Source organism: Aedes aegypti, chromosome 3 (assembly GCF_002204515.2).
Source record: "Aedes aegypti strain LVP_AGWG chromosome 3, AaegL5.0 Primary Assembly, whole genome shotgun sequence".
NCBI lineage: Eukaryota > Metazoa > Arthropoda > Insecta > Diptera > Culicidae > Aedes > Aedes aegypti.
Window position 1 is genome coordinate 340212409 of NC_035109.1, and position 24942 is coordinate 340237350.

General features: G+C 37.8%; 1 protein-coding gene across 9 annotated transcripts in view; it reads left to right on the forward strand.

The window, feature by feature from the left end:
• The window catches only part of LOC5577752 (graves disease carrier protein homolog), a 53612-nt gene extending 29978 nt beyond the window's left edge, over nt 1–23634 (forward strand). For 8 of the 9 annotated variants that reach the window (XM_021855209.1, XM_021855208.1, XM_021855211.1 and 5 more), the window contains one exon: nt 22525–23634. In XM_021855209.1, the coding sequence (XP_021710901.1) occupies nt 22525–22701 (177 nt within the window). In that variant the 3' untranslated portion in view covers nt 22702–23634. The remainder of the gene's footprint in view (nt 1–22524) is intronic. The other variant, XM_021855216.1, reaches the window with a different exon arrangement.
• The last annotated feature ends 1308 nt before the right edge of the window (nt 23635–24942 follow it).

Consider the following 24942-nt stretch of genomic DNA (forward strand, 5'->3'; position numbering starts at 1 on the left):
CCTTGAGATGAATGACAATACACACTGCCACTATGGAATATGTAAATATTTATGAGTAGCGTTTCTGCGTCATGCGGATACGTGGTAGACGATACATATCGTCATTGACCGTGTCAGCAATACCCGCCCAGCAGATGGAGGAGAGACGGAGATTCGTCAAAAATCATGAAAGATGCCTCCGTAGCTGTTGATGAATTTTTGCCCCTTTAGGCAGAAAGGAGTCAATAAATGCGTAGGTTGTTGCTGAAAATATTTTGAATATTCATGTGACGATCACGATGACGACGACGACGACGATATCAGCGGTTAATTTGCCAAGGCTACTTGCTGGCTATAGAAAAGCATACACGACAATTCCTCCAATGATTTTTAGAAATAGGAATCTTCTTAGAAATTGCTCTAAAAATTCCTCCTCCAAAGATTCGTTTAAAAATTAATGCTTCAATCATTTATCAAAGCCAACATTTCTGTCAGAATATTTCCTTTTCAACCTTAAGCAGTCCTACGCTGATTCTTTCAGTAATAGTCATCCATCTCCAAAAATTCTCTTGCGATTCTACCCCTGATTTTTCCTGTTGTTACTTTAGGTGATTTTTCGATTATTATAATAGGAATACTTCCGGGCCAATCTACAAAGATTCATATCAAGCTTTGTAAGAAACGGAATTTTTGTTGGAACAGATGGATTTTTTGTTGGGATTCTTTCAGCATTTTCAGCACTCATTCACAGATTTCTTAACTAATTATACAAGTAAATTCTTCAGGGAAATAAGTCACCAGTATAATTAATATTTTTGAAGTGTATTTGGATTGCAGTGATTGGAGATGAAAGCTCTCAGTTGATTGTAGAATAGGCCGTCCCTTATATTTCGAAAATGCGAAATGTTATAAGTTCGTCATTGTAAAGTGCTCATTTCGGTAAGAAAAAAATCAGGTAAAAATTTGAAGTCCGTACGTGGACGCTAAGGGGTCACCCAACGGCCCTGAATGTATTAGGCGTAGATGACCCCGTGCGCAAAATCGAACTCGCTGCTCTAGTGCAATCAGCATGAGTACGAAAAGTCACCAGTAACAAATTGCCCTGCGCGCGTTGATAATCAGCATAGTAGTTTAAATATTACGTAACACAAAATTTGCCAATTGTAGACCCCCTCCCTCGACATCCCAGGGCATAAAATATCATCGTACCTGCCACACGATATACGCATGCAAAAATGGTCATTGGCATAGTAAGCTCTCAGTTAATAACTGTGGAAGTGCTCATTAGAACACTAAGCTGAGAAGCAGGCTCTGTCCCAGTGGGGACGTAACGCCAGTAAGAAGAAGAAGACCCCCTCCCTCCTCCACGTAACAGCTGTTGTAAAAAATAAATGAAAATTTTTGTATGAACCGTAACACTACGGAAGACTTCCTCCCTCCCCCTGTTGCGTTACGTAATGTTTGAACTATTCCTTTGTAGTTCTGAATTTTATGTCAGCGTGCAGTGTTATGAAGATATCCACAGTATAATATATTATTTTACTTAAAATTCTATGCCGATTATCAATTTGTACTAATGGCTTTTCGTACTCATGTTGCGTACACTAGAGCAGCGAGCTCGATTTGGCGCATGGGGGTCATCTACACCTTATACCTGTAGGGTCGTTGGGGGACCACTTAGCGTCCACGTACGGACTTCAAATTTTTACCTTTTTTTTACCAAATCGAGCACTTTACAATGACGAACTTATAACATTTCGCATTTTCGAAAAATAAGGGACGGCCTACTGTAGAAGTTTTCGTAGAATACTAGGCTGAGGAAGAGTTTCTGTGTTAGTTGTGACGTAACAACAGAAAGAAGGAGAAGAATAAGACCTTTTACAAGTTTTGATCATCTTTCTGTAGGTTGAAACAAGATCTTCGATAAACATTGCAGATTTAGAACAATACAATTCGGTTATGGGATTCCTGTGCAAAGCATTCGGGTAAAATTATACTTATACAGGGTGTCCGCAAATTATCCGAACAGCAAATTATTGGAAAGATGATCTCGCATTGAAAACAATGAAAAATCAATGTCCATGTACCTTTTATAATATATCTATATGTTAACACAAAATACAACTTTGAAAAATTTCGAAATAATTGCTTGTTACTGAGATAGGCAAATTTTAATTTTTCGGAGACGTTTTTCCTGAGGGCCGCTAGTCATATTGGAGATGTGTTATCCCTAAAACCTAAAAGAGATGAATCCAAATGTCCTATTATTATTTGAAGTAATCTACAGGTTAGTGGCTTCAAGTTAGACTGGAAATTGTTCGGTTCAAATCCAGTAAGTTGAATGGACATTTCTCTTCCGTCATAAAGCTTGGAAAACAGCTCCCTTTAAGACAGCTTAATACATTTGGGTTGGTTGTGTAATTATTTGAAATCGGAAATGTGTCAAACTTACTTCTTAAAAATATAATAAGCCAATGTTTAAAACCATGCAAGAATATTGAATTTATTATGCTTGATTGTATAGAGCCATGTCTTCAAAGTTTGTACGGATAATTCGCGGACACCCTGTACTATAATAATCAATGAACAGTTTCGAGTAAAGGTGAATAAGTTTTTGTTTTTTTGTTCAACCGACAACCTTCGTTTGTTTCGCCGCAGGATATGCATCTCGTCGCAATTAGTAGGTAAAGCTGATGATGCATGCTGAATCAAGCCAAAGCATCACGTTTGCGAATCGCAAATTCAATCCTTTCACCTGTTACCTCGAGTTCAGGGCTAGACACAATACCACCATCGAATGTTGGTGGTTTGGTACGTTGCAATTGAAAGGCAGTTTACATCGATCACCCGACCAACCACTAGGCCAGACTCACCGGCGGTTATATCGAGTTTGCTTCGAGCTGCCGTTGTCGTCGTCGACGTGTAAATTCAACTTGTCCAACTGGTAGCCGGCTTGTAAAGCGGAGAAATTGTGCGTCGGTATTTCTGCCGCGCACGACTGAACCTCTGCTGCTGGTGGCACGGTGCTCCTCAGACCGTTATTATTAGAAGAAATCTCACCAGTCGTTTGCTATAATTGCATGCCTGGACAAAATATGAAAACATAGTAGGGCCCGTTTTGAAGTTACGCCCTTTTGGTATAAGTCCACTATTTCCAATGGTCCAATGGTAATCAGAAAAAAATATAAAGGGTGTACGGAATGAAATTGCGACACACACACACAAATATTTGGCAAAATTCGCACGTTCAACCAATCATCTTCAAACATTCAGGGAGTAAAATAAAACATGTTTTGAATATTTTCCCATGTTTGTTTTATACAATATGGAATTGAATATCCAAATGCACTTTTCTCTTCACACTACTCATAAGATCATGTACAACACTTAGACCTACTCTTTTTTGCATAGCAGTCCATTTTTCTTCATATTTTCCTCTGATTTGCGTTCGGGGCAGGGGGGGCAGGGGGGGGGAGTTAGATGCTTCGGAAAACGAAATTGACCTCCTTAGCCTTGTACCACTCCAAAACCTCTTTCGAGTAATAGCACAAGGCCAAATCCGGCCTGAAAATCGTAGAACCATCGTGTGACCTCAGAAGAGGAAGTAGACGCTTTTGGAGGCATTACTTTAGGTACACATGTCCATTGACCGTTCCAGTGGTCACGAGTTAGTACCTTATTTATAAGTAAAAATAGTATAGAAAATGGCTCCGTAATCTCTTATAGCGTTTCAAGCTACAGAAAATCATCTAATTTTGAACAACTTTTGTGAAATGTTATTGCAGTTTGTTATTGACAAAATTCAAACAGACTTGATTCAACAATATTAGAATGCCTCATTAACCCCTCTACTAGCTGCATCAGAAAATATTTAATTGTCAAAGAAGAAGAAAGAGGGGTTAATCTATTTAAAACTAGTGGTCCCAGCAAACTTCGTCTTTCATCAAGTAGGCTGTAGCAGCACGTCGTAATCCCCCATATAAAATTACACGTTAGTCTTCACCAGTTTTCCCTATTATTCTGTAGACTTTCCTGAAATTTTCCCTCGACGATCACGTCACATCCCTTGTCCAGTGCATCAGTGAAAAACTAAAGTTGATCCGTTGGTACTTTCCCAAGCCATGTCGTGACATACAAATACCACTCCATTTTTGCTTATATAGAATAAGGCTTGTCATGGTTACGCCACAAAAAAAGGTCGCAACTATTTTTTTAGATCTCTTATTCAAAAATGCGTATAAAGATAACAAATAACTGAATAAATCAACATTGAAATAAGTATGACTGTGTATTTTATAATAGGAAGCCGGCTCCTATTCTTGGCACTTTTGATTCACTTCGGCAGTGGGTTTTTTTTTTTTGAAACATACAGAGCTCATATTGAGTCACAATTTGCATCGTACTGAAACGCTCCTTACTGTAAAGTTTCAGGCAATTCGACCAAGAAAACCCCTTATGCCAAAGTGAATCATGGAAGTGCCCAAGTGGTTCTGCACCTTAATCATGGTAAATGAAAAACCGTTTATATATTTCTTATTTCCTTTGAATATGTGGACTTATAAGGTACCCCGGGGCAAGTGAGAATCCGGGGTAAGTGGGGCGTTTCGTCATAGCTCAACTAGGAAAAGTTTTTCATGGGGGTATTCTTCTAGAAAGTTAAAGATACAATGACAAGGAATGTATTTAGTACTAAATATATTGTTATTTTTATTACCATGTGGTTCATGTAACAGTTGTCAGTTCAGCGCCATTTTCAACTTGCATGACAAATTGTGACACGTTTCACGTCTTGCATTGACTCGCAAAAAATAAATGTGTTTTAAATCGAATTTCCATCAGTAAGCTATAATTTTTAGTATTACTACAAGCTGCTAACGATAAACCAGTATGTTGTTCCCATTTCATATGAAATTTTCGATGGTCTATATTACCCCAAAATATATTTGTACCTGGGGTAAGTGGGACCTATCAAAACAAAAACCAGAATCAAAACTTTTCGTACACGTTTCATACATTTTGCTAGAGAGTAGCACTAAACCATTCAAACAAATGATTTTTATCAAAAAAGATCAACCTCAAATTACGTAATTTTATAAAAGGGAGAAGAAAAGTGTTATTATTCTTTATTTTTTAATTATTTTTTTATTTTAGAAATATGACTTCAAAATTGAATAAACACACAGCTGAAACTTGAAATGCATCATGAGAACGATTACTTTTCTATGTTATTTGAACTTTATTTGTTATTTCTACCAAATTAAGTAGTGATTTAAAACAATTCCATCCCATAAGGTGGTTTTCTGCCATGCATATAAATAATAACAAAACATATTTATAATTTCGTCAATAATTGATTGTTTATGTGCTACATTTTAATTAACAACTTATAAATGATATATTTTGAACATGTTTAATTCCTCTTTACGCTTTTAATGAGGAATTTTCAGTTAATATTAAATGTGAGGTGACATACTATTAAATAAAGGGTTTCTTCCTAAAACGTAACGTATTTTATGGTTGATCCCTTATGTACATCAAATATGTACCTCAAATTAAAAATCTATGACTTATCAATCCTATAATTGTAATGGTTGACTTACTGATGTGGATTGACGCATGAAACTGGATGTGTCCCACTTGCCCCGCTTAGCGAGGTAACTGCGTCCAATGGCTCATTCTAAAACTTTCTTCCAAGGTTTTCACAATTTCGAAATTATTCGATTAGTTTCATGCACACACCAGCAAATATGTTGTCAAAACGTGATTGTGTTGTTGGATTCGAAAAATATTGACATTTGAAAATTTTATTGAACAATTTGTTTGAACTATCGTTTTTTTTTTGTTCCCACTTGCCCCGCGGTACCTTACCATCAAAAGAGTGTAACATCAGAACGGATCTTACGAATTTTGTTCATTTTGTTTTCGGTGGGCACAGATTTGATTGCTATTCTTTTATTCTGATAATGACGGCCTGGGAGCACCGTGGGCGCGCCTCTGCTCAGGTGCCATTGAAGTTACGCAAAAATTGCAATGCGCGGTTCACTACTGACTACGTGACGTTCGGTGTGTGTGCATTTGTAAATGCGACTCCCGCCGTAAGAAACAATTCCGGTTTGTGTGCGCCTCGGTTGGGTGCGTCGTTGTCGTCGTCGTCATATTTTCTCTTTGTTGCATACCGCGCCGCTATAAACGACCATGAAACGAGTTTTCTTCGCTCACCAACCAGTAGAAGGTTTTCGAAGAATCGTACAATTTAATCAACCAGAATCGGCAAATTTTTGAGATACACAGGTGGCTAAGGTGGAAAAGCATCGCAACTTTCGGTCCGGAATCCGGTTAGGCAAATGGAATTTGAATCTCTGAATCTCTCCTCGCTTAGAAACAGGTCGACATTTGCGCGCCTAAATCAGGTGTGCGTAAAGCTGATGCTGCTGCGAACCGGACTTGAGGGGACGAGTCTCAAGGCCAATTGGTGTTAATTAGCTCTTCGTGTTTGGGTGTGTTACTTCACAGGAGATTGATTATATTATAAATCTGTTCTAATTAATCAAATTATATTCATCGTAGTTCATAAATTTCCTATCATTTCTAATCATGTATTTCTTTTGTTTATACATTTACATGCACAATCTACTCTGATGGTGATGGTCTGCGAATAACGATGCAACGACATGGCTTCTTCGTCACGACGCCGAACTCGCGCCTTCTTGGCTTTGTCTAACTTACGCTTCTTGCCCCAACTACTAACACACTATCTTGCTTTGCACATGTCTAACGAAAACAAAAAAAAAAACTGTTGCAACTACTGACGGCTTGTAAATAATCGCATCGTCACTTCACGCCCCAATTGGTCCCTAACCACAACCGGGCGGCGATGGCCAACTAATATGATGACATCAAATGCTGTTAATCCAATCCAAATCTCCCTCTTCTGATGGTGATGGGTGCCTTTCTTTGGCTTCAACGAACTACAAACGACTCGGCCTGGTTGTTATCATCATCTGCACTGGATGCTGTTAATTACGATTGTCCGACTAATCCGAATTGCGATGGACGTCATTGCACTCTTACAGGAGGTGGGTATTGGATGGGGTTTGCTTTATTCAATAGAAGTAGTTTTTGTTGTTGTGTTTTTGTTTTGCATGTTTTAGATAGATTTAATTAATGTTAAGTTTTTTTTTCTTTCAAGGCAGGCCTATTAGATTAGGGACGGTCCATTAATTACGTAAGACAATTTTGGCGGTTTTTCAACCCCCCTCCCCCCATTGTAAGATTTTTCGTATGGAAATTGAAAATAATTTGGATGACGCGTAAGACATCTCAAACCCCCCCCTCCCCCCATAATCCCTCACGTAATTAATGGACAGCCCCTTAGACGCAATCCAGCTAGTGAACGGCCATAGCGTAACGGTGACATTTAGCACAAATCTTTCAATTCACTTTAACAGTGTAGCGTAGTTAGGAGATTTTGGCAAATTTTTAAAATCTGACTTGATACGAGCACTATAAGTGTTTTAGATTTCCAAATGTTATCTTCGAAGTACACCATTACCCGCCATTAGTGCGAAATAGTTGCAATAATCAATACTGCAAAGGCGTTTTGAAAATTACCTAGGGCCACTAGGTTTCGATAGCCATGGAATGCGTCCAAAAGGGCGGTCAAAGTCAACTTCTAGGCCTTTCACCACGCATGGTACCTAAAAACATATTATTGTTTTATGGCTATATTGGTCATGCGACTCAAAGGTAAAGGGAGTCTATAGAAGCAAATGATGGAAACGATTAAATTTCAATCTTGTCGCTCCCTTGCGACGCCTATGCACCTATTCGTTTCCATCATTTGCTTCTATAGACTCCCTTTACCTTTGAGTCGCATGACCGATATAGCCATAAAACAATAATAATTTAAAAACAATCACGGTCGAAACCTTCTCCAAAAAACATATTTTATTTAGTATTAAAAAAGTGGCATTTCTTGTAAAATCATCCGAGTCGATGTGGAGCTATTCTTTCTTTTATGACCTTGTTCTTCAGAAGTTTTGTGTTTTTCCAGAAATATTTATTTAAAACTTTTTCAAACTTTTCTCCTTTAGGATTAACTATGTTACAATGCTGCATTTTCAATGAACTAGACGCTGAACTGATAATTCTTTTGGGTTTCTGCCATGAATTCCTAATCGAATCCATTCCGAAGATTTTTTTTTGGGATTCTCAATGAAGTGCATCCTTTGATTTTTCCAGTAAGTCCAAAGATACCTTCAAAAACACCTTCAGGAGTTCATTTAGGAATTCCATCCAGGATGCTTTGGGTATCGTTGTTCTTATCAGTCTTATAAGCATTCCGGTGAAACAATACTCGTTTATGTTTTTCCATAACCCATCCAATGTTGGGGCCTTCCTAAGCCTAGTGGTAATGTCTGGGGCTACAAATCAAAGTCATGCTAAAGGGTTCGAATCCCGATCGGTCTAAGATCTTTTGTTACTTCCAAACAGTGATGGAAAGTGGCGAACGCTTCATCTGAACTGGAACAAAAACAAAACCAAACGCTCCCGAGCGTCAGAGCGCTGGCTTACTCGCATCTGTCGACTCCCGAGTAACTGAAGCTAAAAGTGATTCGCGAACGTGTTCGGAGCTGCTCAGAGTCATATTGTGCTTTTGGGAAAAAAGCTGCTTACCCTCCGAGATTTATGGTTTTCAAGGGCTTTTGACTACAAACGAGTAGTTTACTGTCAATATGATGGTTATACAATTAATTTGTCTGTCAAAACCATAATAAATCACACCTTGCTCGGTTACTCGCGAGTAAACGCTCGCGAGCTTGTTGCTACTTCTTTTGACATGTTCTCCCGAGCAGACGGGTGCGGGCTTACTCACACCTAGCCAGATCCCGAGTCTGTGATGTTTGTTATGCGTTGGTATACACTCGTGAGCTGCTTCGTGATGCGAACTTTTCCAGCACTGCTTCCAAATGAAGAAGAAGCAGGCTCTGTCCGAGTGAGAAAGTAATGCCAAGAAGAAGAAGAAAATTGTCTTGTAGTCGAAAGACAGTTCCTATTTCAAAACCCAACCTTCACGGTGTCCCCAGTGAATGTACGTACAGTAATGCCTCCATGAGACAATGTTCCATTAGACTGATGCAAATTTTGAAGTTTTTGCTCCCCTGTGCTTAAATGATGTCAATTATGATGAAAATGATCCGCCCAAAATTTGAAGTGATTTGGAAGAAAATTGGTTGTGCACACGCTATTTGAAGTTGTATATGAAAATTAGTATGGAAAAGGCAAACCTTTTGTACTCAGTCCTCTAACTGCTCGTCATACTAATCTATGGAAAAGTGAACACACTCATCTCACGTGAAAACTTCCCAGCTACAACTTTGCCGAAGACCACATTTCGATGGGACGTAAGGATAATTTGTTATTTTTGATAACACAGTCTAAATCATGCTGAGATGATCACTCAATTACTTTCAGAGCAACACTGCTTTTTTGCTGTAGAACATGGTAGCCTGGATTACTTTGATCTATTCTTCCCGCCAGGAGATCCACTGTTGCCTGCCGAACAGGTGGTGAAGCATGCTACATGCAAACCAACTTTATGATGATGAATAACAATTTATCCTGAGGTCCAATCAAAAAGTGGTCTTCGGTAAAGTTGTAGCTGGGAGGATTTCACGTTAGAAGAATTTGTTCAGTTTTCCATAAAATATTACGACGAAGAGATAAAGGGCTGAACACAAAACATTGGAGTTTTCCATAGTAATCTCCATATAAACTTCAAATGCCGTGTGCACAGCCAATTTTTTTCCGAATCACTTCAAACTTTGGGAGGATGCTATTTACCATAATTAAAATCGTTTAAGCATAGGGGAGCAAAAATTTCAAAATTTGCATCACTCTAATGTTCCATGTGTCGATATTGACTCATTAAACCATACTAGGAACACACTGTTATTATTGCTACGATGATTCCCTCTAACATTTTCCCATAGCATTTTTGTTCTTTAGCCCGATATATCTACGAATCCCATTAATATCGACTGTACACTAAACATCAGCCAGGTTGATACCATCCCAGGAACTCTACCGGTGACAAAAATGACAAAAAATGATCAGAAACCGTACATCGTAGCTCTCAAAATCTAACTTGTCACCTTTCTCGTAGATCATGCTGTTGATTTTGCTGGTAACTATTCTATCTAGGGGAAGGCGGGGCAGTATGGTCATAGGGGGTAAAATGAGCCACCTTTCATTTGAACTTAAAAAACAGATTTTGATCTCGATAACCTTAGGACCCTTTAAGTATGCTTCAATTAGCTACACCGGGAAAACCACGCGAAAATCTGATTTTGTACTTCATACACCGATAAAAATCTGAAATGTAGATGGTACTACGTAAATCTTATAAGATTTTGGATGTAAAAATAAGCTTTGCATATAGTTTTGTTTATTGTTTTCAATTCTTTTTCACTGCATTTCATTCTTTCACTATTTATAAGCATTATGTGCACGAAATTGTATAGATTTTAAAATAAATTTTCAATAAAACATAATTTATATGAAACATTTACTGCTCATACTCGCATAGCAGACCCATTTATATAGGAAATTCCATATAATATGGGACTGTTATGCGAGTATGGGCAGTCTAGTGACTGGTGATAGGTAATCAAAAATGGCATGTCATTTTTGCAGTTTCATAGCAATATTGTTGTCGCACGTAATTTCAATTAAAACTAGAATTTTAACTGGTTAAACTTATTTGAACGACAATGTTTGAAAACAGAAGCTTTTAGAATCATGATTAATAGTACTGTCATCATAACATACTTTTTCATTATTCAAATCAGACTTCAACCCAGTTTTTGTATACATATTGTGTTCTTCTAAATTAAGCCTTGCAAACGGTTTCCCAATTAAAATAATAATATTTAGTATGGTGGCTCATATTGCCCCGTATGGAGGACCATTTCGCCCCGTATAGTGTAGAGTCACACACAAAATAGTGGTTTTCAAAAATGTTCTCAACATAATTCTAAGTAATCTTTTTACCAAAATACAACTGTGGTATGAAAGAAGATACTTCAAACTACAAATTAAGCTTAAGGATTGGTCAAACTGTATTATGTTTCTACGCTTTTCAAGAACTTTTGCTTAGGTGGACCATACTGCCCCTATTGACCCTACCAGGTTCTAGCCAACGACCGACAGTAGACAAATATCCTGATTTCCAAAGTCTAGATCTTGATAATCTCAGCTTTCGAGCTATCCTTATCAGCTACATTACTCTTCTTGAAATGTTAAATGGTATACTCAACTTCCCTCAAAATGGCAGCGAAATCGTCCACTGCACTATTGTATATATTCTCTCCGTTGTTTCAACTCTTACTGCCTGTATTCTCTGCACCATTCAGATGTTCGTCGTAGTGCTACGTCCACCTTTCGATCACGACATATTCATTCGTCAAGAGGCTTCCATTATATTTCTTTACAGGCTGTCTTGGTAGTGTCATTCTAAAAACACACCCAAGCCGTTCCCATAGGGGACGTTAGCCACAAGGAAGGACGTTTCAAGTAATACTGTTTCATATGGTGTGCCCCTGGGAGGGAGAAACCAATACGAAATTTATATACGTCAAGGTGAGCCGAGATTCTGCTGTCACGAACTGTCACTGTGAGCCAAGGGTGGAGGGCGGCTGTCAACTGGGAGTAAAATTGAAAAGCCGCCAAACTAAGTCCAGCACCAGTTTTAAGGCTTAACGCGGAAAAGTAAAAATCAGTCTTCGAAAAATTACAGGTAACACTGCGGAACACGGTTTTGTCTCAAGCACCAAAATACCGCTATTTACTTAATGAAGGGTTGCTGAATCCATTGCCATTTTCTGAAACATCATAGCACGTCTAGATTTTGAGATATTGGATGTTGAAAATGCTAAATTTGACTATTTTAGTCAACTTGCATGCAAGTTTGCCAGCTTGTAAGGTAATTTATTTGCTTAATTTGCCTCAGAACTCATACTTCATGTGTATAATATTACTTATCAACAAAGTTCATAATATTTTTGATTCTCAAAAGTTATTTTTTGATGGTTTACGGTATTGTATTTTGCCATGTAAAAGAAACGAAGAGTTTTGTATGGAGACTGTTGAGTATGTTGAAAAAATCGATTTAATCGAAATTTAATCGTGCGATTTTGGCCTAATTATATCTGAATTCAAAGTTAAAGGCCTATTTTGCATGGTTGATGGATTAGATCACGAAAAATTTACTACTAGAGACACTTAATTTGATCCATGAGACATGTAAAAATGTCATTTTTGTTGCGCTGTGTAATCAATGCGCTTGAAAGAAATTGTTTTCAAGCAGTTATTTGCTACGTGCTACGGCAATGCGCTGTTGGTAAATTAGTCAGAAAATTCTGCTTTATTCCCAAAATAGATGTTTGCGATAAAATTGGTTACGCCTTCACCATTGTTTGGTCGTTATTTTGTATGGTTGTTTACATTTTAGAACCAGCGACACATTGGGGTAGCAATAAAGAGCCGCCAGTTCCACCCTTGCTGTGAGCGCAGATCTAAAACAATGGACAAACATAATAAAAGCGCGTAATTGATCAAAACATATTTTTGCATTTCAACAAAGTTGACTCCCAAAAGCAATGTCACGATAGCACCTTTCAATTTGATCGAATATTAAGTATTGAAACACGCATCTTTTTACGCTTTTCCAATCAAAATTAAAATTGGATGCACATAAAACAATGGCCCTTTTCCAATATACACAACAAAATAAAACTAGCGATTCTTCGCAAGCCTGCCTTGATTGTCGTTGGTGAGCAGGAATTATCTTGCAATTTGGAAAAGTGTTGTGTCATATTTCGTGTGTGGTATCTGTGCCTCCCTCCCAGGTATGCCCTCTTCAACATCTAATCCAATTTCTCTCGCCGTGCCCTTACTATTCCTATCCATCTAGTATTCATTGCTTTCTCCTCCATGCTCCCTCTTACTTTATGCCGATAAACAAATTCAAAATATAATTATCACGGTCGATACCTTTGTTTGTCCCTTAACTTTATCTTTCTTGAGTTGGGTCGACTGATTAAAGCTGATACCTTACAATCACCTATCTACGATTTCCAGTTGATTGATTCGATGAGCGACTCGAAAATCCATTCTCCCACAACATAATGCCCATCGATGTTTATCAATCAACACTTATTGCCATCGCCATCACTGACTGTCTATGTCATTGACGAAAGCCGACCAGCTTCGCTCAAGCGTTGCCGACATCAATTCCAGGAAGTGTGCCAAATTGAGTGCGTCTGTGATGAACCAAAGGCACATCCCACGCAGACACACGCAAATCCCCCTGGGGGGATGGCCGACCGTAGATTTCGGAAATTATCATAAGCTTAATGGCTTTCGCAAGCATTAAGCATCCCGCCAATGTCTCGTCTGTGACAGATTGCTCGCAATGTGCGTAGGCATATGAAGCTGTGAAATTCCGCCAAAAGGGTAAATCACATATCGAAGGCAGGGCTGGTAACTGGGTTTTGTTTAGAGATTTGGTCACTATTTTAATGGATTGGTGAAAAGAGTTTCTGGAGGAATTCCTGAAGGAATCTTAGGAGGAATTTCTGTAGTATTTTCTGAGGGTATCCTTAAAAAGGCATTCCTGTTTGAAATCTTAAAAATTCTGAACGACATATTTGGAGGAAATTCTAAAAATTGCCTAAAAGAAATTACTTTTTAAATTTTTGAAAAACGAAACAAAAATTTTGGAGATAATCCTAGAGAAACCTATGGTAGAATCATTGGTTAAATTTCTGGAAGACTTCGGACCTAATTGAAAATTTTTTGTAAATTTGGAATCTTTGAAGTAATTTCTAGGGTTCTCGAAAGATTTAATTCTTGAAGGTATCTTGATAAAAAATCTTGCAGCAATTCCTTAAGAAGTCCATTGGAATATCTCCTGTACTCCTAAAAAAGCTTAGAAATAATATGTGAAGGATACTTTGAACAAACACCTAAATCAATTCCGGATGTAATTCTTGAAGAAAATCATGTAAAAAGACATACAGAATGAGGTATCTAAAGTTTCTATTCTTAAGACATTAAGTCGCTACCAGCCCTGCGATTGGTGAAGCATCTACCCTCCACATTGATGACCATCCATCCATCGTCCATCGAGCGACCGAAAGAAGGTGCGACCAAATGCCGATGATGGATGATGTCAGTTCGACCATCTACTAGTGCAAGTTCATTATTGTAGCTTTGCACAAGTGATGTTTATGCGGCCTTTCCCAATCATTGGTGAGTTTGTGCAACTTCGTTCGAGTGACATCTCGAACAAGTGCATGCATTTATGAGCACAACTGTTTTAATAAAGGTGTGATTCTGGCAAACGCTTGCAGCTTCTGACGTTGGTTGATGGTCAACTAGAAGAGGATTTAGTGGACATGGTCAACTCATCATTTGCAAGCGAGTAACCACTATTCGCGACTCCACTCGAAGAGCAGAAACCCTTCACGCTATCGCATCATTATATAATTAATGAGTCGTTTTATTGGATCCCTGATTCGAGGCGGGTAAGCAATACGAAACCAACAAACGCCGCATAATTAGTTGGTTGGTAATTTCCCTACATCAACGATTAGCGAGCGCGCTTCGTGGGGATTTCCCAATCTTTTTCATCGGCTATATTCTGCAAATCTGTTCAACCACAAATTAGAGATGACATGACACAAAACAAAGATTGAAGAAATTAACGAAGTTGTGGCTAAACCCAGAGGGAAAAACCGCCAAGGCCGATGAAGCATTTCAACAGTTGTATTACCATAAAATGAAGCGTTTTTAAGGTGAAACAGCTTGGAACCCTAATTCCAGAATGTACCAACACTTTGAAGTCTCACGAAAGAAGCATTAAGCGACTTTGCATTTTTTAACGTACGTTCGTTATTCCTGCAGATTAATGCCTTTGGACTTGTTCTAATTCCCTCAGCTGTAACTCAGCAGATGAACAATGTGCCGAAATGTACCAAGGTCACATGATATGTCTATGATATGGCTTAAGAAAGAAAGGTTCAACCCCTCTATCTGTGCCATATTGACCCCAGAAAATCAAAAACAGTTTTTAAGAGTAATTTTTATGAAAATAGTACATACGTTCTCTGATATCTTCGTAGTATATACGTTCATACATACGAACGTACATACGTTCGTGATATCTTCGCGAAATTTAAACGAATTTTCTATTTTTTTTTTGCAGTCTTGGAATAAATTGAGTTTTACTAAATATAAGTACCGTAATCCGGGGTAACATTGATCATTTTTCTGAATGTTTTTTTCAATATTTCGTTTGAAAATGCAAATGTTGCAGGTTTTATATTTTTAAAACAAGTACTGCCACCCATAGCTCGAAACTATATACTGTATTTTGTTTATTGAAAGATTTAAGCATGTTAAAAAAAATGTTTTAGGCGATTTTTTGATTTAGTTGATATGGGGTAACATTGATCACCTATATAAACAACGCCCGGTAATACTGAAAATGTCGTTACTTACTTAAATCATGGCCCCTGAAGCCGAATATGAAGGCCAAACGCTTGCAAGTCATTTACTTTTTGAGTTATTTTGAAATTAAAAACACCTCGAACCTCGGAATACGCCTAAAGGTAGGCAATTTCCAAAGGGAATTTTACATTCTTAACAGTAATTCGGTAATGTTGCTTAATTGAGCATACTTATGAAAGTTTTGACAACGGAATCGTTTTCGGTGATGTCATTTTTAGTAAGAATCACATTTTCCTTGCTTATATCGTTTGCAGAACTTATGTGAGACATGAATCTTCAGTAGTGTCATCCTAACCAATCAAAATCATTATTTCGAAAAGTTGACAAATTTACGCATAAGGTAACCGCAATTTTCACAAAAATATTAACATTTATTAGCTCATGAATATAAGAAAGGGAAGCACCATTCATGAGTTGGAAATGTTTCATCAATAAATGATAATACGAACTTTTGATGAGGTGAGTCATTCCGATCAATGTTACCCCGCTGATCAATGATACCCCGGATTACGGTATTGAGTTTAATTAAGTTTTACTAAATATAAGTATAAGAAAATTGAAATGATTCATCGCGGGGAGGAGTTATTGTGAAAAAAGGTATAGAAATTGCGAATTTTTCCAACTTTGGAAGACTGAGATGTCTCAGAAACAGTTCTATATTAAATTATACTTGCTTCGGTGATGATTTGCAACAGGAAGAAGGCCGCTTTATTATATTAGTTATGACGTTCTATATTTCAAGATACTGAGGATTTAGACGAATAATTACTTCAGTAAAATTTCTCATTGAATTAATGCCTACACGCTGCATGTCAGCTTAACTCAACAAAGTGGCACTAGAAGACGCTGATGGGTATCAAATATTTAAAATTTATCTATCTTAAGTTTTAGTTATGTTAGAAGATTAATGTCTTTGGCATACTTGTGCATTTGTTCAAAGGCCACAAATTGCTTGTTTAGTTGATATCATATTTTGCCAAATTGAAAACTAATATATCTCAGGATGCACATCAAATAGCTGACTGGTGTTTTCAGTAAAGTTGCTGGTTAAGCCAAGAGCAATGATTGGCATATTTGATTAGTACGGAATAGTAGACACTTATGAGCATCAAATATTTCTTACTCATAGGGTGCCGGTACCAATGGTTGTAATGTTCCAGTAGATTGGACTATGGAATAAAATGTACATTTTTCGATAAAACAAAATGCCCTATTTTTGGTGGATAGATCGTCTCTAGTTTAGTTGATTTGCCACATCTCAGCTTTTTATTTTATTAAAAAGCCATATATATATATATAATTAAATTAACGCAAAAAATTAGCTCCTTTGCACCAGTAGTTGCTGTCGTATTCCAGTACTGTATCAACGGATGGAAGCAGTTTTCAAATAAATGTATAAAAATGAAAAAAAAAAAATCCCAGAGGATCTTTATGCTTCATTCGAAAGATATAGGGGGAGATCCCCCAGTGCCGGACAGCACCCAATACCGGACAAAGTCGAAACATTGAGAAATCATGGTCCAATCAAGATGGTGTATTAGTAGAAAAGAAAGCTCTTATGTAGACTAATGTTTGCGTAGAATAACACATCCTTGAAATATGCATGCCTTTTTAAAAAAGTAGAAAATTTTGAAAATCTTTAAAAAATTGACGTATCTTCTTAATTTTGAGCCTATTTAGTAATTATTTTGAATATGAAAAAATACTTTGGATCCCGCAAACATGATCAAACATAACCCTTATTTGATAGCATGAATGTATTTTGTACCATAATTGAAGTAAATATGTACAAATTACAATTTTGGTTAAGCACCTCCTGTCCCTCAGTTTCGGACAGCTTGATTTGTTATATGATAACTTTGTAATTATTCCATCAGTGTCTCAAAATACTTTCAATTTTCATGGTTTGCGTCGATCATGGTATCAAACATGCAATAAAATTAAGAAGAATGAACATTCAGAACAACAACGTAAAATGTGCTATTTTTCATCATATATGAAAGAGGTTTTTGATGGACATCTTGCAAACTAAGAAAAACTCAAAATGTTCTTGTAAATGTTGCAAATGCATTGAATTGTCAATTATATACTGTTCCTATAGTAAACACATTCAATGATGTCCAAATTTAAAGAATTCGAGGCATTTCAAGATCTTGTCCGGTATTGGGTGCCACCTTTCAAGCTCGGTTAAATTGGTACTAATATACATCATCAAAATGCAATGTCAACATTCATATTTCTATTTTCAAATTTATTTTTGTACACTATAAAAATGATGATATTTATCATAAATGGGTAACACGAGCCCATTAAATCAATATTTTTCGAATTATGAATTTAGTGGCTTAAGTGTCCGGTACTGGGGGATCTCCCCCTAAGTTGCTGTTCCTCGAGAAAAATGTTGAACCTATGTAAAAATTAACTATTTTGTTCAAAATTCCTTATATCATTTCCGAACGTCTACTACTGGAGCACTATCGCTACTACTGGAACACGTGTGCCAATAATGGCTCAAGCGATTTTACGCTTTTATCATTCTTTTCATAGTAAAGTATAGGTTGAAAATTTTTTGTTGACGCCAAATGATCTCTGTTAATTTGAAAAGTTGTACTTTCGTTCTTCGCTATCGAATTAAATTTAGTTCATATGTGGATTCTCCATATTTGTTTATCTATCTATATAAATAAAAATGGAATGGTGTTTGTATGTCACGAAATGGTTTGAACACGTATGATCGATTTCAGCACCCATGAACTGATAACTGAAATGGATTGGATTTCTCTTTCTGGAAAAGTGATCACAGAGCACTTCATGGGATTAACAATCATGCGATTGACAGTACATCAATCTGCAAAATTAGAAAGTTGTTGTTGGAGATGGTCGCAATCCTCGATTGAGTGGGTTCCAAAAAAAATCTTAAGGTCGTCTGCATAAGACAAGATAAAGGTCCCCTATCTGATGGTGTACATGATTGAAGCAAAGCAGAAAAAATAAAGGTGCCAGGTGATTTCCTTGAGTGAATCCTGATGTAGACATGAACGAGATGCCTGATAATCTCCAATAACGATCTTCAATTCTCGATCTGTCAGATAAGATCGAAACTATTTCAAAAACCTACCATTGATTCCAAACCTGTCTAGTTTCGCGATTGCGATGTCGTGGTTCACCATGTCAAAAGCTGCAGTGTATATCACATCTGCCTGATTATGGCGAACCGTACTATCCAAAAGCCATGTTCATCCTCGCTCAGATGCTTCAGGGACTTCATAATAAGCAATTCTAAATGTTTCGAAACGGCACTCAGGGATGTTGACGTCACGTTTATCGCCCTTTTTGTACACTGGGTACATGTGAGTGATCTTCCAGCAAGATTGGAAAACACCGCTACTAATCAATGCTTGAAAGATGAAAAGAAGCAGAGTAACTAGAACATCAATGTGCTTCTTTAGAAGAATTGATGGAATTCCATCCGGTCCGGGGTTGAAAGATGATTTCCTTTGAGATAAGGCCCTGATAATCATAGTTTCATTGATATCATAACTTTCCATCGCATGAGATGACCGGGAACGTTGCTAACTGCGAGCTCAATTTGGTCCGCAGTCAAATCTTCGCTAAGAGAACACATTAGCAAACTTTTTCGAAAACATGTCGCAGATTTCGCAGTCTCATGCCTTCAATGTTGTTGAACCTCATAGCAGATGGTAGTCCCGATACTTTTCGTTGCTCATTGACGAACTTCCAGAAGCGATTTAGGTTTGACTTTAAAATTTCGCTGGATATTGTACTGATATCTACACAGTTCGAACGAAACGTGTAATTTTCTGAGACATATAATGCAAATAATTGGAGCGTGGTTTATCATGTATATTTACATGATATGTCATGTAAACTTCAATTATATGCCATGTAATTCAGCAGGATCCTGTGTGATTACGTGACATATAACACGTATTTACGTGATTCCAGACTTAAATTTATATGACGTCATGTTTACATCGCATAAATGTTTACATGACGTGTAATCTTCATTTTTATTAACTGTGTAGAGAAGTAGAATTCTTAGTACCGACCTCTTTTTACGAGTACCGGTTCTACGGCTCTGTAACTCTCAGTACCGGTAAAATACCGGGGCTGGTAGATTTTTTGCAATGAATATAAAGCATAAAGTATTGGACAAAAAATTTGCAACTTTTTCAAATTTGTTAATAAACACAAGTTTCTTGAAGCTCATTCTTAATTTTTACGCATTATAATACTAACAAAATATGATCTTAAGATGATAATGAGTGAACCGTACTAACTTTATAATTCATGAGTTATATTGTTCGTTTAGTTAAGGAATAGATTCTCGTGCACATTTTCAACGTGGAAAAATAAATACTCACACGTCAGTTTATATCGCACTTTCATAGAAGCACGCACCTTGCATTCAAAGTACAATCCAACATAATGCGTTACATGTGCGTTACTTGTTGGTTTTGTTAGCTACGACACCATCCAATATATGGCAAACATGGTGGGAGAATATTTTGGTGTGACAAAATTATTTAGGTGTGAGTCTGTTAGAGGGCAAAATCCTCAATATATATTCAAAAATATATATTGAAATTCAAGTTTTGTCTGACGTGGTGGATCACATTTATGCAAATCTGTCCTTTAACCATTCACAGTGGACCGTTTTATAGAAAATTCGAGAAAGATGCAGATGTTTTTTTGTAATATTCTATCTGGTCCAGAAAATCTTTCCAAATAAATAATTTGAGGACTATTTTCACCTTGCTTCTCTTTTATAAAGTAGGATTTTGAAATGCAAAACATGTTCAAAGTTCAAAATTTAATTGCCATATGTATGCAATATTTTTGTAACCAAACATTCAAGCACAGGAAAAGGTCTATCTGCTTACTTTACTTTTGTTGGCGCAACGTCCTTTAAGACAAAATCTGCGCCACAATGTTACGCCAACTTGGTCCATGGCTGCTTGCCTCCAGTTCCTCGATCGCCCACACTTTGCAGGTCCTGCTCTTGGTCAAACCCCCTAGCTCGTTGCGCTTCTCTCCCAGTAAACACAAAATCCTATACGCTAGTGCATAAGAGTAAAAAACTGGAGGCGATATACGTACATGTGCCATAAGGCTGCATGCAAAATGTACGTATATCGCTTCCACTTTTGTACTCTTATACGCTATCATTAACGATCGTGTGTTTACTGGACTTCGTCTTGTACCGGCCGGATTCGAAATGAACACAATTTTTGCGGGATTGTTGTCCGGCATTCTTACAACGTGCCCCGCTCATCGTATTATTCCAGCTTTGGCGACTTTCTGGATACAGGGTTCACCGTGAAGTTGCGCAAGCTCGTGGATCTTTCTTCTCCTCCGCCGTTCTCGCATACTCCGCCAAAGATCGTTCTGAGCACACATTGTTCAAAAACTCCAAGCAGTCTTCGAGCATTGTCCACGTTTCATGCCCGTAGAGGATTACCGGTCGTATCAGCGTCTTGTACATGGTACACTTAGTACGGAGGTAAAGTTTACCAGACCGCAAGGTCTTGTGGGGTCCGTAGTAAGCACGACTTCCAGCAATGATACGTCTTCGAAGTTCTCTGCTGCAGTTGTTTTCCGACGTAGACAAGGTAGACAAATTCGTCCACCTCCTCGAACTCATCTCCACCGATCATCACGTTTAAGCCTGGTAGACTGTTCAGCAATCACTTGGAAAGTTCTTCCGACAATGTCTACGTCGTCAGCGAAATAGATGAACTGGCTGGATTTATTGAAGATCGTACCCAGCATGATAAAGCCCGCCCGTTTCATAACACCTTCTATTGAACAGAAGGCAGGAAAGACCATCACCTTGTCGAAATCCTTTGCGTTTTTTAAACGAGTCCGATAACGCACCCGATATCTACACAAAACACTGTACACTATCCATAGTTGCCGTGATCAGTCTAGTCAGTTTCCCGGGATAACCATTCTCGTCCATAATGGTATCGATGGTATCATAGGCCGCTTTGCTACTTGCTAGCGGCGATAGACGGAGAAAGATGATCTGGGAAAGCACTGCGTTAAGAATAATGATCTAACTTTTCACCCTTTTTGTATATAAGGTATATAACTCCCTCCTTCCACTCCTCCCGTAGCTGTTATGTATCCCAGATCAATCGTTGCAGACAAGTAGCCAACCTGTCCGGGCCCATTTCAAAAAGTTCCGCTCCAAAACCATCCTTTCCAGCTGCTTTGTTGTTCTTGAGCGGTTGGGTAGCATCCTTAACTTCACACATTGTGGGGAATCAAGTCTGCTCAGTCTCTCTTAATCGTCTCACAATTGTGAATTTATTATGCATGCTATGTACAATATTTAGAAAAGAAAAACTTGAAAACTAAAATTTATCAGTTATTGCTAAATAAATGAAAACCGAATTTAGTACTATACCATTTATTGTGAAACAGTTTAAAATCTAACTTCTAAGATTGCACTGAAATTCGCGAAGGAAGCATCCAACAACAGTGTACTTTTTATTTTGGCTTTGTGCACTAGCAGAAAGCTTAAAATAAGAAGATCAGGAACGTTTGCCAACTATTTCTCCAGTTGTGTGCCTTTGAAAACGCGAGTAGGGTCACAAGTCGGCCATTGTGACTGCCATCTTCGAACTCCGAGATGTTTCACCTTAACTCCAAAAGAGTTTCTATCATTTGAAAGACACGCGTGTTTCGACATCAACTGTAAGGCCGTCTTCAGTATCGTGTATCAGACTAGAATCCAGTCTAGTACACGATACTGAAGACGGCCTTACATTTGAGGTCGAAATACGTGTATCTGTCAAAGGATAGAAAAATTCGGTTTCATTTGTTTATAGTGTTCCACTAAACAGCTTGAAGATTTATTAACGCTTATTGCTATTAAATAAAACAGTACCTACAGTTCACACTCAACTAACGCATCTCACGATCCTCATTCTCTTATATTCTTGCAGCATGGGAATGTTCAGCACCTTGGCCATCATCTACAAGGAGAACGGCATCATGAGGGGCCTGTACCGGGGCATGTCGATCAACTACCTGCGTGCGATCCCGATGGTGGCCGTGTCCTTCAGCACGTACGAACTGATGAAGCAGACACTCAACCTGGACACGGGCATGAAAGTCTGAGGAACCACCAGCCGGGTCCATTCCCTTAAAAAAAGCATGTGGCTGCTGTGCAATGATGCGCGAATGCGACCGATCGAGAGAGAGAGAGAGAGCCGGGAACTGTGTGCGTGAGATGGAGAGAACGAGTGTTACTTAGAAACTGCGGGACCTACTTTATAGGAATGGAAAGGGGAGAGTAGGGTTGTGAGGAAATGTTCTTTTGGAACTGTTGCAGCAAGCAGGATGGGGAATTACGAGCTGAAAGCGGAATTTCAATGCAAGAAAAGAAAGTGCATTTTGGAGCAGGGTTGTCATCACTTTCTGTCTAGGCGCGAGCTTTGTGTTCCCCTATGTTGCGTCCTGTTTTGTTTTTCCTTCTTCATTACCTGCCAGTGTATTTATTTTTAATTTCGTTCTCTTTCGTAATCCCTTGTGTATTGTAAATGATTAGTGTAATTTTGTGGAACCTCTATGGGACTTTTGAGTTTCAGTTCCGGTAGTTTTTAAATGCAAAAGAACAAGGGTGGTGTAGGATCAATTTGAATAGTAAAAGTGGAAAAGTACTTAAAATTATGAGCTTAGTCAAGTTAAATTAGGCGTTAATTGGAAACGAAAAATTCTTCAGGCTTTATCGTTCACAAAGGATAAAGTTCACTCTTGAAAGAACTCAATATTTGTATCATGCATCACCGGAAATCCGTGACATTTTTTTACTCAGTATAGGGTTTCACTACTGATTGAAAGTAAATCCATTATAGTTTATTTTTAGGAAATTGCATATATTAGGAAGATTGTATTTCGTTTTTATCGTAGTCAATTATGGATTTATCTTCTTTTACCCCAATAACAGACGAATACAGCGCCAACAAAGACACAGATTTGTAAATAGTCGAAGATGAAAGGGTGCAAATCCCGAATAATAAAGAAGGCTACTGCTTATTTTGTTACACTCGACTGCAGAAGTTTCTATCCGATAATCCAACAAAATGAAACTCCAAGTTTTCAAGAAACTGCCAGTTTTGATTTATTCTCCAGACTTAAGAGTAGTGTTTTGTTTGCAGAACATAAGTTTATCAACACTCATTTATTTGTTTTCGCTACTAGGACTTTGGTTGTATATATATATATGGCTTCACATCTTTGCTTAAATATTTATATGGATACACAGATATATAACACTTTTATCATAAAGATGTGCGATCGAAAACTCCCACGCATATATAAGCTTGTACAACGATCAATTAAATTTCTATGTGACTAGCATCTGTTAAACTGAGCTTGAGCTGTGATGGAACGATGGAACGTCAAAGGCGCATCCTTATGATTCAGGTTAGTGCCAGGTAGTAGAGCTATATGCGACTTGACCGCGGAAGGCTGACCAATTAGGTAGGTGAAATGAGATTGCCTGCGGTGATTAATACGCATAGTTTACTTATTCAAACACGCATATCAAAAATACGATTGTTGCTTCTTTTTATTGGGGTGCAGTTTTGCTTCTTTGGTTTTCCAGCTTGTACATTGAAACGGACACATAACAACGATTGATTCAGTAAACGCGTTAGCAGTGTAGCAGCTTTGCGCATATATTCTGGGTTATTCATATAAAACCTTTAACATGTAACATTCAGCTTGGTTTTAGTGTTTTTGTTAGGCTTATTGTTAGGTATGTTAGTTATGATGCTCTTTGGAGTCTTCTAATAGCCTGTTGAAATCTTTTTTAGACGATTCTGCTATTTAGGCATACCATACAATCATGTCCTTGTGGTTATTAGGCATATTAAAATCGTAACTTTTCTCACTATGCTTTTTCTGCCTATTGTATTGAGTTCTTTGACACCTCTGCGTCAAATATTTCTTTCCTTTTTGGACACTTCCACAGTTATTGACTGAGAGTTCTGTTTGCCAAGAAAGTCAATGGAAATTTCAATTTCTAAAAGATTGGAAAAGGATTGTTCGAAAATTGAACGCAGTCGTAAAAGTTACTATGTTTTCTTCTAATACTCACGGTAAAAGAGTTTGAAATTAACAATCGTGTGAGAAAACTGCAGAAATAAAAACAATGAGCAAAATGAGGAGTCATATAATGCATGATTTTTCGACTATCGATTTGCGTAAGCGATAACTTACGCTTGCTAAATTTTAGGCATGAAAATTGGAGAAGGTCCTAACATTGAGTATAGTCGACTATGGGAAATTTTCACTCCTGGGACAGAACAGCTTTTCGGGGTTTCTATGAATATTTTAGAAACAAAAAACTGATAT